The sequence below is a fragment of the Schistocerca gregaria genome, chromosome 6, assembly GCF_023897955.1.
Source record: "Schistocerca gregaria isolate iqSchGreg1 chromosome 6, iqSchGreg1.2, whole genome shotgun sequence".
Taxonomy (NCBI): Eukaryota; Metazoa; Arthropoda; class Insecta; order Orthoptera; family Acrididae; genus Schistocerca; species Schistocerca gregaria.
In genome coordinates, this window is record NC_064925.1 from 497356887 (window position 1) to 497371203 (window position 14317).

The window sequence follows — 14317 nt, forward strand, 5'->3', positions numbered from 1 at the left end:
TATGTTGCCACATTTTCTGATACCCGAAGCATTGTTTAGTCTAGTAGGATTCTTATTCTTTTACTGTAGATCATACTAAAACCAATGTACAGCAGCTCCATAAACAATACAGTACCCTTTACTCGAAATTTTTTTAGAAAGTTTTTACTACTTGTGATTTATCTACTACAATTAAATTTAATTTGTTGTGTGCATTTTTTGTGTATAGTTGAATTAAATAATATTTTTCAGTTATAAAAAATAGTTAACCTAAGTACAGTTACAGAGGGTGAGTGGGGGGGGGGGGGGGGGGGCAAGCAGCAGTGACAGATTTGGCAGTTCAGCCAATGGCGCAGGATCCACTCTGTGTGGCACTTTTCGCTGACAATTCATTGAACAACATGGGAATAAGCTGTCACTGTCCCCACTCCCATTCATCTCCAACCTTAACTGCAGTCAAAAGTAATTACTGTATTCTGCAAAAACCAGCTGCATATGTTCACTGTCTGGTAAAGTTACCATTATCTGATCTGACAATTACTTGCCCTCATTCTTTTAATAATAATATTTTATGACCTAAGTGGTCATTTCAGATATGATTGTACTATTTGATTATTACATTTTTTTCTATATGTTACCGTATTGTTTATTATATGAATATTCATTGACCCAATAAAGGAGATGTAGAGTTCAGCATGCGTGTCTGATCATGGATTAAGTTCATGAAACAGTTTTCCTCTAACAGCTGGTTCCTGAAAGTGTGTGGCCACTTTGTGCTTACGTACATTGCTGAGTAATAATCAGATGAGTTACATGGTACTTAGATATGAACATCCCACGCACAAGAATGGTCCAAGAAATTATTGGAAACAGGCAAGGTCTATAAGAAAGAACACTCACATGCAACATATTCAGAGGCAAACTATTGCCTCCTCCTTTGGGCAACTCCTTGTTTATTAATGTTGAATGTATTTTGATCTTTAAACAAATTATCTTTAGTAGATCATTACTTTATTTCCCTTCATATTCCAGGTGAGTGACTTTCCTGTCAACTTATATAGTTTACGGAAAGGTTTTTACACAGAAAGAATTTTGCCAGATTTTAATGTATACTTTTACAATACAGAGAAATTGCTTTCAAAGCACCACTATAACTTATGCTATTGATTCAAAGCAAAACAAAACAAAGGAATGAATACTCAAATATAAAGGAGAATATTTATTACATATCAATGCTGTAAAACATTTTAAACTAAGAACTGTACACAAATCCAATGCTGAAAATATAGTATCAGACTTTTACACTCTCATAGTTTGCCAAACAATACTTTCACATATAATTAAGGCCGACAATGTGTACAAAAGATGAAATGGAAAAAATTTTCAAGATAATATCACGTTATACAAATGCACAATTTGACGACACTAGGTTTTGTGCACTTAATTTCGTTGCATAGGTCTGCAATGTAGCTGCCAATTGTGTAAGCTTGGTCAGTTCTGCAGCTGCTTAATATACACAGACTTTCAATACAATGATATACAAATGTAGTACAATATAAATTATATGCTAAAACACTGTAGAAATATATATTTATATATAATATAGAGATCTCAAGGTAATGTAAAAACTGCACAATTCATAAATTTAATTTCTGAAATTTAGATGTCAGTAAAAATATTCTTTATTTGCTAAATCTAAATCTACAAATCAGAAAAATTCATACAAAACTTCAGATAATAATACAAAATCTTAAGAAAATATTTCCATAATTTTTAAAAAATTATCCAGAAATTTATCAAATTTTGCTTCCTGTGTGATGTAAGATAACTGACGCAACTCAGATCTACATTCGAATCCACTGAAAGAACCACTCCCCACTTACTGAACTACAATGAGAAACAATCTCGCAATCTTGCCTACAATATTTTACAAACTGCATATCGTCCATAATGCTGTCTCCATATCTTTAAAAATTTTTACATCACAAGCATGAAACCACTTCTCTTTGTAACACATGTTATGTAAATATATTGTGACAATGCTTTGGAAGGAGAATGTCAAGTAAGAGTATTTTTTTTAACTTCAATACAGATTTAATTACATACGGCATCACATTAGTGCCTGCTTTGTCTTGGTCCTCTGGTGAACTTTTCGTGGCTAAAATAATTAGATGCCACTGATGGTGTAGAAAAGGCACAAGCATATGTTCCATTACTTGACTGGCCACACACACCACCATTCACTTAGGCGCACTTAGTACCTCTAGTCCCAACACAGATTCTTCAGTCCTATTCCGCTGCTGGTTTAGCCTGTGAAATGGAAACAATGTTAATGCTGTACAGATAGTTTTCAGCGTGTTACAAGTACAAAAAATCTCAATAGCAAAATTATGCAGAGTGTACTTCTAGGAAGTGAAATGAGCAGTACTGCTGATGCATGTAAAAGTAAAGGGAACACCTAGCATTCAGATTTAGTAGTTTCTTTGCCAAAAGGAGATAAGGTTAGGTTGCAGAAGATTAAAAAGAATGTGTAGATCACTCAGAACCATGGAAGATAGAGTCCCACCTGTAGTGAGGGTGAGTATTAGTTCAATATGAAGGGGGAGGCATCATATATGGTACATTAGAAAGCACTGTGCCAGGACAGAATGAGAAGTGACTCCAGGCTTGAGAAACAAATAGCGTGTCTAAGACCCTATTTTTACAAGTGGCATTTACCTAAAATTTCCCTGATGAATCTACAAATGTGTAGAACAAACAGTTAAAACTGTAAGTTCTATTTCAATTGCAGGACTTAACTAAAGCCAAACTAACAACAATGCAATGTTACAGCAATTGAGAATACAATCTTTACTTTGGTTTGAAATTGCACTACATAGTGGGACTATGAGATATTTACCTTCCACAGACTACTTCACATCTTGAAAAGTCAAAACTGCACAAAAACCTTTTCTCAGGGGGTTGTAGGATCACAGAAGTTAAGAGCAATTCTAAAACTAACAGGAATGACTTAACTGCGAGTTTAAATCCAGTTATTAGAGAGAGGGTCCAACAAATCAATGGGAATACCCTTTCTGTGGGGCCACACAATTTTCATTCACAAAACTTTTGTTACAGAACATCTGTAGAATCTAGACAAAAGGGGCAAAGTGAGACTAGAAAGGGCAAGGAAACAAAAACCTGTCATATCTTCCTTACATAAGCATTAATATACTGTTATACACAGGGTATTTCATGCATTTTGTGTGCTTTTTATATGCTGATAGTTCTGTATTTATTTATTTAATTTATTTATTTATTTATTTATTTATTTTGTACAAAGATTTGACTGAGTATTTAAGTGAGTAAGACTTGTTTATTTATTTCTGGCATGTTGTTGTGGTCATCAGTCCTGAGACTGGTTTAATGCAGTTCTCCATGCTAATCTATCCTGTGCAAGCTTTATCTCCTAGTACCTACTGCAACCTACATCCTTCTAAATCTGTTTAGTGTATTCAGATCTTTGTCTCCCTCTACGATATTTACCCTCCACACTTCCCTACAATACAAAATATACTCTACCAACTGATCCCTTCTTCTAGTCAAGTTGTGCCATAAACTCCTCTTCTCCCCAATTCTATTCAATACCTCCTCATTAGTTATGTGATCTACCCATCAAATTATCAGCATTCTTCCGTAGCACCACATTATGAAAGCTATTCTCTTCTTGTCCACACTATTTATCGTCCATGTTTCACTTCCATACATGGCTACACTCCATTCAAATACTTTCAGAAACAATTTCCTGACACTTAAATCAATACTCGATGTTAACAAATTTCTCTTCTTCAGAAACGCTTTCCTTGCCATTGCCAGCCTACATTTTATATCCTCTACTTCGACCATCAGTTATTTTGCTCCCCAAATAGCAAAACTACTTTACTACTTTAAGTGTCTCATTTCTTAATCTAATTCCCTCAGCATCACCCGATTTAATTTGACTACATTCCATTATCCTCGTTTTCCTTTTGTTGATGTTCATCTTATATCCTCCTTTCAAGACATTGTCCATTATGTTCAGCTGCTCTTCTAGATCCTTCGCTGTCTCTGACAGAATTACAATGTTATTGGCAAACCTCAACATTTTTATTTCTTCTCCATGGGTATTAATTCCAACTCCGAATTTTTCTTTTGCTTCCTTTACTGCTTGCACAATATACAGATTGAATAACATCGGGGAGTGGCTACAACCCTGTCTCACTCCCTTCCCAACCACTGCTTCCCTTTCATGCCCCTCAACTCTTATAATTGCCATCCGGTTTCTGTACAAATTGTAAATAGCCTTTCACTCCCTGTATTTCACCCTGCCACCTTCAGAATTTGAAAGAGAGTATTCCAGTCAACATTGTCAAAAGCTTTCTCTAAGTCTACAAACACTAGAAACGTAGGTTTGCCTTTTCTTAATCCAGCTTCTAAGATAAGTCGTAGGGTCAATATTGCCTCACGTGTTCCAACATTTCTACGGAATCCAAACTCACGTTCCCCGAGGTTGGCTTCTATCAGCTTTTCCATTCATCTGTAAAGAAGTCACGTTAGTATTTTGCAGCTGTGACTTATTAGACTGATAGTTCGGTAATTTTCACATCTGTAACACCTTCTTTCTTTGGAATTGGAATTATTATATTCTTCTTGAAGTCTGAGGGTATTTCACCTGTCTCATACATCTTGCTCACCAGATGACACAGTTGTCAGGACTGATTCTCCCAAGGCTGTCAGTAGTTCTAATGGAATGTTGTCTACTCCGGGGGCCTTGTTTCTTCTCAGCTTTTTCAGTGCTCTGTCAAACTCTTCATGCAGCATCATATCCCCATCTCATCATAATCATCTACATTCTCTTCCATTTCTATAATATTGTCCTCAAGAACATCGAACCTGTGTAGACCCTCTATATACTGCTTCCACCTTTCTGCTTTCCTTTCTTTGCTTAGAACAGGGTTTCCAACTGAGCTCTTTATATTCATACAAGTAGTTCTCTTTTCTGTAAAGGTCTCTAATTTTCCTCTAGGCAGTATCTATCTTACCCCTAGTGAGATAAGCCACTACATCCTGATATTTGTCTTCTAGCCATCCTGCATTACCCCTATTTGATTTTGAATTTGTAACCCTGTATTCACCTGACCAGAAGTCTTTTTCCTCCTGCCACGAAACTTCACTAATTCCCACTATACTTTAACCTATCCATTTTCCTTTTTAAGTTTTCTAACCTACCCACCCGATTAAGGGATCTGACATTCCACACACTGATTCGTAGAATGCCAGTTTCCTTTCTTCTGATAATGACGTCCTCCTGAGTAGTCCCCGCCCGAAGATCCAAATTCGGGACTATTTTACCTCCGGAATATTTTACCCAAGAGGACACCATCATCATTTAACCACACCGTAAAGACGCATGCCCTCGGGAAAAATTACAGCTGTAATTTCCCCTTGCTTTCAGCCATCTGCAGTACCAGCACAGCATGGCCGATTTGGTTACTATTAGAAGGCCACATCAGTCAATCATCCAAACTGTTGCCCCTGCAACTACTGAAAAGGCTGCTGCCCCTCTTTTGGCATACATAGTTATAAAGCGGACAAAAAAATAAAAAAAAGACATTACACTTCTACAAAACTGGCACTGCAATGACGACAGTTTTGAAGGATGGATTTATGTAAGAACCTTTTCTTAAGGGAAGTATGGCCAACCACTCTGTCATATAGAGTAAGAAATTTTGAACATCAGTGTAAATTCATACTAAGTGCAGGCAAGATGGTACTCAGTTTTACAGGACACCAAGCATCGAGCTGAGACTATTATTTACCAATGCAGAAACTATGCCTCACAGTTCCAAAACTTCTGCAACATTAATGTTTGTATCTGCAGAACAATGATAAATACTCTGATTTTTGTAGGATTATCCACTATCCTATCTTACTCCAACAATTTGACAATTTTCTTACACTTCAAAAATATTTAGGACACACATTCTCCATCAAGATTGTATTTCTACTGGCATAGATTATACACAGCAGTTTCCTTTATTAACTGCATGGGGAAACCTAGGTACCATAACAGTTATTTAGGACAGTTGTGTGCTTTAAAGATACCTTATTTTCCATTGTCAAGCAGTATCAAAAACTGAAGCTTTGTGGGAATTCAGGATCTGCAAATGTAGTGCTAATATGAAGAACCCTCAATTTGAACTGTATTCTCAAGAATTAAATTTCAACATCCAACCATTGCAACGTGAGTCTTCGATATTTGAAAGTTACATATTGTTAGTCTTCGCAGCTATTAACATTATGGCAAAGGTATATTTACTCAAAGTCAGCAATGTCCTCCAAGATTAGCCAGAGGTCAATAAATCTGGATGTACACACAATGATTAGGGTGCTTTTGGGTAACCAAGTATTAGAAGGTAGGAAAAATAAGACCCTAGCCCAAGTAAAAAGGAAATTTAAGTAGTACACAAGTGTGTTCTCTTTCAAGCAAAAACCAACTACTAAAGCCACACAACTTCTATATAAACATCTGTAACGTACCTGCGTGTCTGTGCCAGAGTCTGTTGAGGCAACTGCAGAATCTGCTTCAGCAGGTACTGCTGCTGCTGCTGCTGAATCTACAGCCACAACTGTAACATTTTCTGATGACTCTACGACATCAGTTGTGGCAGCGGCGGAAGCAGGTGTGGGAGTAGCTGGTGCTTCCGGTGCAGGAGAATTCTCTGGCTTATCTTCCTGTGGAAGTGGCTGTGGTTCCGGAGTTGTTGGCACAGGAGGGATAACTGACGGAGGCTCTACAGCTGCTGGAACCTCTGGTACTTCAGAGGAGACCTTCACTTCTGGAACTGGGCTATCTGCTAATTCAGGCTGAGCCACCGAGACTGGCGACACAGCCACATCTGCCGGGATCTGGGGTCCTCCTTCTGTCTTAGCTGGTACTGGAGAAGCTGGTGTTGGGGAAGCCGGTGCTGCAGGCAGTGATGTCTCAACTGGGGGAACGACCTCTCTTGTGCTTTCAACAGATTCTACAGGAGAGGCAGCTGCTGCTAGCACTGGTGCTTCGGGAGATGCTGCTTCGACCTGCACCTCGACTGGTGGCTGAGGAGATTTTGGTTCTTCAGCAGGTGGTGGATTTGAAGGAACTGCTGGAGCTACTTCCTCAACTTTAGCTGGCTCCTCTTTCTCCAGTTTAGTTTCTGAATTTGTTTCTGTTGCACTAGCCTGAAAAAATAAGTACCAAATTAAAATGAAATCTTATAGGAACAGAAAATATAACCCATACATCAGCTCATTTCAGCTGATCATGCCACTTTGAATTGATTTAAGAAATTAATGGCAATAGTAAAAACCTGCAGTTTAACTTATTATAGTAGCTCCAGTGCATGTGAGATACTAGTAAAATTATTTTAACAGACTGTGTGGGCTTCATGATTATCCAAGGAAATTACCTCATTTAGAGGGAAACAAACAAGGTTTAGGCACTAATTTTTGCATCCATTTGAATTTTAGCACTCCCTCAAAGTACCAGCTTTGTATGAAATTATAGTCTATTACTTTTCAGTCACAATTGGCTACTTAATTTGTGAGATCTGCCACTCACCAGCCTTACAACTTTCCCTCCAACCATTGTTTATATTCCTCTGAGACATACCTCACTGTTATAGATTGTAACCATGGTGGTGTTTAGGAAGCCAAGCTATTACTAGCTAGATCACTGCTCAAAGTTTTTTGCTGGAGTAACTACAGTACTTACTTCCTGAGCTGGTGCCTCATTTGGAGCCAAAACTTCTGGTTCTTTTGCTTCTGGTGAAGATGGTACTTCTGATTTGTCTTCCACTTTCACTTCCACCGATGACGAATCAGCCTGAAAGAATTACATAAAAATTACTACTCACTCTGCGCATGCGTGCTTGCACACCAATCCAGACCTGCTGCTATGAAACAGGAGAACATGAAACTTTCCTGTCTGGTCCTTTATTACTTTCATAGTGTTCAAACAAGTTTCCATTCCCTTATGAACAGATTGCCCAACAGCCTCCTCCACCCTCAGTTCCACTACTTACACCCACACCTTTTGCCAGCAATTCTCAACTTCATATTTTTGTAATTACAATAAAACATTAAATAGATGAATGCTAAAACTGAACATTGTAGAATTAACCATACTAGCTTATGACAATGTATAAAATTATTTGTACATTGGTGTTTTGCAAAACACAAGGCACTAGTTTTTTTTATCTCTAACTTTATTTGCAATTAATTCTACCCGAACTTTAATAGGGCTGATTTCATAATCTAACAAGTTTGATTTTTGAATATTTCCCTTAAAATCCAAGATTTAAGAACAACATATTCAGAAAATTGAGCTAAAATATTAACAGATTTTTGAAATATGAAATAGTATAAAATTTGGTGGCGTCAATATATAACTTTTCAACTATCCAATCTTAATGTAAACTAATTTTTTCCAAATCGAGACCACCTGGTTTACGAAGTGTACGAAGTTGGTGGTTGTTAATTTTGACACATTTGTTTTGTATCTTAATGATTTTATGGTTAAATTACAGTATCTCCTGAACTAATTAACTTTCAATAAAACCAATCGCATCCAAACGTTCGGCATCAAAGGAAACATATCTATAACGTGCATTAAAAATATTTTATGAAAGGGAGAAGTAGACAAATGTTTATGCACATATGGTGCAATCACAATTTTGTTGTTATGATAAAGAGATGTCTGTAGAATGTTAATGGCTGAAACAAAACATTATGTTTCAAATGGAATCTTAACATCCACGTATTGGTCACAAGACCCAGTTAAACCCTCTTCTATTGTGGCTAAGCATATTAATTTTAACTATATTGCAGAGATAAAGACGGGCTGAGCTCACATATCATACCTGTGGTGCAGCTGTGTCTGCTGGCATTTCTGCTGTGCTAGCACCATCGGTCTTCTCTTCTGCAACCTGCAGGCAGATTTCCCTCCAGATTAGCAAGAATAAATTTATTTACAGAATTATTTAATAATCTAAGGAAAATCCATTTACAGCTGTTCCTAGTACAAAGTTAGGAAAATTATTGTACTTTTTGTTATGTGTAAGTGTCATAGAAAACCTATTGCACAGCATATGTGATGGTGATGTTTAGTGTCAATACCGATTTTGGGCAATTCGAAGCACACAAGTAAATTACTGGCATGTGGATGCTGCTTTTTCCTTATGGCCAACACCAGTGCCTTTTATTACAGTATGCATTTTAACAGTTGCTCCTACACATATTAATAGGCATTATAGGTAGAACCTGTCTCCAAATGAACCATATTATTATTATTATTATTATTATTATTATTATTATTATCATTATTATCATCATCCTCTCATGAGCGGCTTACAGTTCATAGAATAGTAAATGTTATTTACTGTGACTGCTGTATCTATCAATATTTATCATATACTCAAAGGTAAAGACAGGTTTTCCCTAATAACTTAAATGCACATTGCTTCCTGAAGTAAAGTTTTATTCTGGAAGGATGAGCACCATGACAACAACTTGAGGCTGTTCAAAACTGACAGGATGGGAGGGGATGTGAATCCCCTGACTACCAGCTTGCCTCCCTTTCTAACAACGCACTACATTTTAATCTTATTTGTTTCTGTCCTGTTTCTTGCTCTAATATTTATTGTCCTTTAAATCTCTATCTCCCACCACCAGCTGAAAGTATTAGAAGTGCTAACAACTGCAGTAACATTGTATGTTCTCTTTGTGCTCAAAATATTTTAATATCTCTTCGTCTAAAGTAATTATTAAAATGAAATATCAACCTATGAAAACACCAAATCACTGGTGCCAAATACAAATTCAGTAAAAGACGTTTTCTGACAAATTTTAGTCACAGAACTAATTTCTCCACTAACGAAACATCTGACAACTAAAGCCAGTGCTGCAAGAAGTAATTGCACCCTCAGCTGTAACAGTCTACTTATTTCTAACTCCATGCATACACCTTCGATGCCTCCTTATCTAGCACACAAACCAAGTTTTCTTCTGCACTATTACCTACATACTTTTTCTTCAGCATGATCTTATTTCCAGCCTTTCTCCCCACAGCAAAAAGGTACTTCATATTCTGTTCACAGAGGATGCAATTTAACACCCAATTGTTACCATCTTAATTCCTGCCAGCTCTACGTTGGCTGTTTCCCAAGACCCAGTTAAACCCTTTTCTATTGTGGCTAAGCATATTAATTTTAACTATATTGCAGAGATAACTGGCAACTACCTTCTAACTTTGGGTAGATCAGTCTTTCAGACTCAGAAATTTGTCGTAACTGACGTTCCAATACCCTTGTCACAGAAACCAGCCGCCGCCAATTCTCTACGAAAGTCTGCCTTCCTCTGTTGTTGCCAAAATCTCCGCGTAGCCAGCAGTTTGTGAGAACCAGAGGAGGTAGTCAATCATGGGCTGTATTGTGGGTGATCAAACACTTCCCATTAAAAACGCTGCAGGAGCGTCTTCATAGCTCCTGCAGAATGCGGCTGAAAATTGTCTTCAAGAAACGCTTGACATTTATGTTATACGGGCTGCGTAGCTTCAGGCGAAATCTCACCAGATCGACATACTTAGCGGGAGACTCGTTTTAGCCATTTATGCGTGACCACTTTGCATTCTGAACTGAAAAGAGCGACGCGAAGCGATAGACACACTAAAGACACTGCTTAACACATCTGTGCAAAGTTCCATCGGATTTTCACAGTTTTTTTCATTTCACGCCTAATCAAACCTTACTTTCCGAATACGCCTCGTATATGAAGTACCCTGATTTTTGTAATCATTTTGCCGGTACGAAATAACTGCCTCCTTGTTCTGCCAACTTTCTTCATGATTACAACATCGACCTTGCTTTTCATGTCACCTCTTACGTTTGCACACCTCTTTTCAACGGTTCCAACAGAATTTCGAACTTCTGGGTGGTTTTATAATTTATTATGCTACGTGTAGTTTATAGGATTCACGCCAATTCTGTGACTGTTAGCAGACTCCAGAATCTTTGAATGCAGTCTTAAATCGGCACTGTTTATGCTTAACCTCGCACGTCTTTGCTGGTTAAGTGCACGACTACGTTCCGTGTTCATATACGTCCGGATTTCGTATCTTATCCGACTTGTGGTTCCGAGAGTAGGTTCAGATCTGCACCCATACCAGTAAGTAGCGAGCATGAGAGGTTAATGGCCACACTGCTACATGCCACTTGCCCCACATGTCGCTCCATGCAAGAAAAAAAAATTATCTACAAAGATTTATTAAATCTTGATGTAACTGAAGTATTCACAACGTACATGCACAAGGAACGCACATCGCTGCAATTTCCGCCTCATTTACAGCTGAAATGTGAAACAAGAGCTAACATATGGAAATAATGGTTCACAGAGCAGCGGGCGAGATGTAACTGGTACCCGAATAGCAGTCGTCAGGCACAATTTCAGTGTTGTCTCCAAGGCTGTTTTCAATGCGGTTGTTGTGAAGTAATTGTGGAGACAGCCGAAACAGATTGCAAGTGGGATGCTTATTACAATGTCCCGTGTACAGTGGAAACTCATTACAAAACACATGTCAAGGAATTAATGTCGCCTGTAGAAGCGATAACCGCAACCTATTTACTTTAGCTCAAATCTCAGTTTAAGGGCAACTGAGCGTCACAGTAAAATGCTCAGGGAAGTGTTAACAGTAATTACTGTCGCTTGGTCACGTCAAATTACAATTTTCCGCAAATTTTGTTTGTAATGAGACAAAACAGCAGCTACCGTATTAAACACCCAAAGCGCTGGTTTGTGTCGGCGACCTAACACCCCCCCCCCCCCCTCCTCAAGAAACAAAAATCCCTCCAACAAACAACAGCTGGCGACTTAGGAACAGGACTAAGTAGTCAAGTTTTTTCATGTCCACGCGATACTGATTTATATGCAACACTTTTGAGAATATAAGACGAAACTTCCGAGAAAGGGATACGGCTGCGAGATATAGTTGCATTACCCGTCTCTACGTAGCTCTTTAATTTCATTTCACAGCGTCACGCAGCCAAGTGTTTCGTATCAAACACTAGTGCGAACGACAGAGGTGGTACACCCAAGCTACTTTCTCAATCACACACTCCAAAAATTTCAAACTTTTTCAATAGTTGAACTGATATTTTTGGTGAAACGTCAAATTTCAGCTCAGTTTCTAAGGGTAAGTATACAAAAATACTCGTGAAATAAAAGTAAACAAGGTTTTAAAAAGCATGGACTAAATAGTGTCCGCCTTAAAGCAATTATGTTAGGCGCTTGTTTCACGACAAGTTTCTAAGACTTTCACCATTTTGAGGTAGATCAGTGGATGACAATTCCTGTTTCGTTTGTGTGGTATTTAGTGATAGAAACATATAAACAGTCTCTGAGAACATCTGTTTACGCTATTTATGTAAAGGATGTTAACGTTAGCGATAACTGCCGTAAATTATACCATTTCACGGAGTTTCGCGCTCGTTCACTGCTGCTATATTCTTTAACTGAAAAGCCTCTATTTTAACGATGACACGTACACATGCCTGAAGATTTTTAAGTTTGACACGTGTTAGAGCAAAATCTTTAGCAGTGCCGCTTAATAACAGCTTTAAGGGTGAAACTGCAAATGGGAAATGAGTGTCTACAGTCAACGGTGAATCTACCTGAAGATACAGTTGTAAGCCCTCAAACCCGTCTTGAAAGATAAGGACATAAGAGAAATTATAACTATATCTGAGGCAGTTTTTAAACCATCTGCTCTCATCTACATGATTACTCTAATTCACAATTAGGTGCCTTGCAGAGGATTCAAGTAACAAGCCACTACTGTTCCAGTCTTTAACAGAGCACGGGAAATACTAACATGCAGATCTTTCTATGCCAGCTCTAATTTCTCTTATTATTATCATTTCTCCCTATACAGGTGGTCGCCCAAAAAATTTTCACACTCTGAGGAGAAAGTTGTTGATTGAAATTTCATGGGAAGATCCTGCAACAAAAAACGCCTTTGTTTTAGTGATTACCGCCCCGAATTCGTGTAGTATTCTATTGCGAGATACACGAAACGCGCGGCCCTTCTATGAATTTTTTCGATGTCCTCCGTTAATACCATCTAATGCAGCCCAATAAGGACTGCAAAATCAGTTATTACATTAAAATCAATCCTTTAGACAACACCGATTCCGTCTAATTCACCCGAGAAAGCACATCTGAAAACGTTACTTCATTGGGAGCGTTATCATTAATTTAATGCGATCAAGTCAAAGTTTAGTATCAGCAATACGGGGTTGTGGGTCCGCCTTGGTGCAAAGCATTTATTCGCGAACTAGTTTTAGCGACAATATGGTTATCATTAGTGGGTTCTTTAATTCTGAAATATGCAAAACATAGCATATCCACAAACATTGTAACACATTACTATACGTTTACTGTTCGGTTCCAAATAGGTTCTTAGAATTTTTTCATATTAGCTTGTTTGCTTTACGTCGCAGCATGGTTTCTACGTTTGTTGCCTCTGTTTACGGCATATTTTCTTTGTTTTTGTCGCCGTTTCTTCCGCATATAACGTACCACTTACAACTTTATGAGTGGCTGTTAGTAAATAAATACAAAACAACTTTGTCAGTGTTATACTATTGGGTTTGCTATAGTGTTGTGAATGCAGTTTTGGTGTGTACTAGGTTGTTACGTAGTTTATGATGTACTCTGAACTGGTTCTAAGGGCTCCAAGCACTATGGGACATAACATTTGAGGTCATCAGTGCCCTAGACTTACAACTACTTAGACGTAACTAACCTAAGGACATCACACACATCCATATCCGAGGCAGGATTCGAACCTGCGACCGTAGCAGCAGTGCGGTTCCAGACTGATGCGCCTAGAACCGCTCGGCCACATCATGTACTCACGTTCGTTGGGCAACTTGCAGCTGTTTTTAAACACAAACATACAACATTTGGCACTTTGTTTTTATCTGTTTTTAAAAAGCACCTGCAAGTAGTCCAACGAACGTGAGTACATAACATATTACACACCAAAACTGTATCTACAACACTACAGCAACCCCAACACTTTCATATTTTTTACTAACAGCCACTTAACATGCTGTACGCCTCAGAAGGATATGTCGAGGTAGAAGACCAAGAGGCAGACCACGACCGAAGTACATGGATCAAATCGTGAAAGATGTGGGATGTAACACCTATAAAGAAATCAAGAGAAAATCTGAAAGACGCACAGAATGGAGACAAGCTGCCATCGTAGCTATTGCAAACCAAT

At 38.1% G+C, this 14317-nt stretch overlaps 1 protein-coding gene across 2 annotated transcripts in view; it reads right to left on the reverse strand.

The window, feature by feature from the left end:
• Positions 1 to 1066: 1066 nt before the first annotated feature.
• Positions 1067 to 14317, reverse strand: part of LOC126279030 (calphotin) — a 151738-nt gene continuing 138487 nt past the window's right edge. For both annotated transcript variants that reach the window (XM_049979424.1, XM_049979422.1), the window contains 4 exons: positions 8898 to 8963; positions 7751 to 7861; positions 6538 to 7218; positions 1067 to 2289 (listed from right to left, as the gene is read on the reverse strand). In XM_049979424.1, coding sequence (XP_049835381.1) covers positions 2269 to 2289; positions 6538 to 7218; positions 7751 to 7861; positions 8898 to 8963 — 879 coding nt within the window. In that variant the 3' untranslated portion in view covers positions 1067 to 2268. The remainder of the gene's footprint in view (positions 2290 to 6537; positions 7219 to 7750; positions 7862 to 8897; positions 8964 to 14317) is intronic.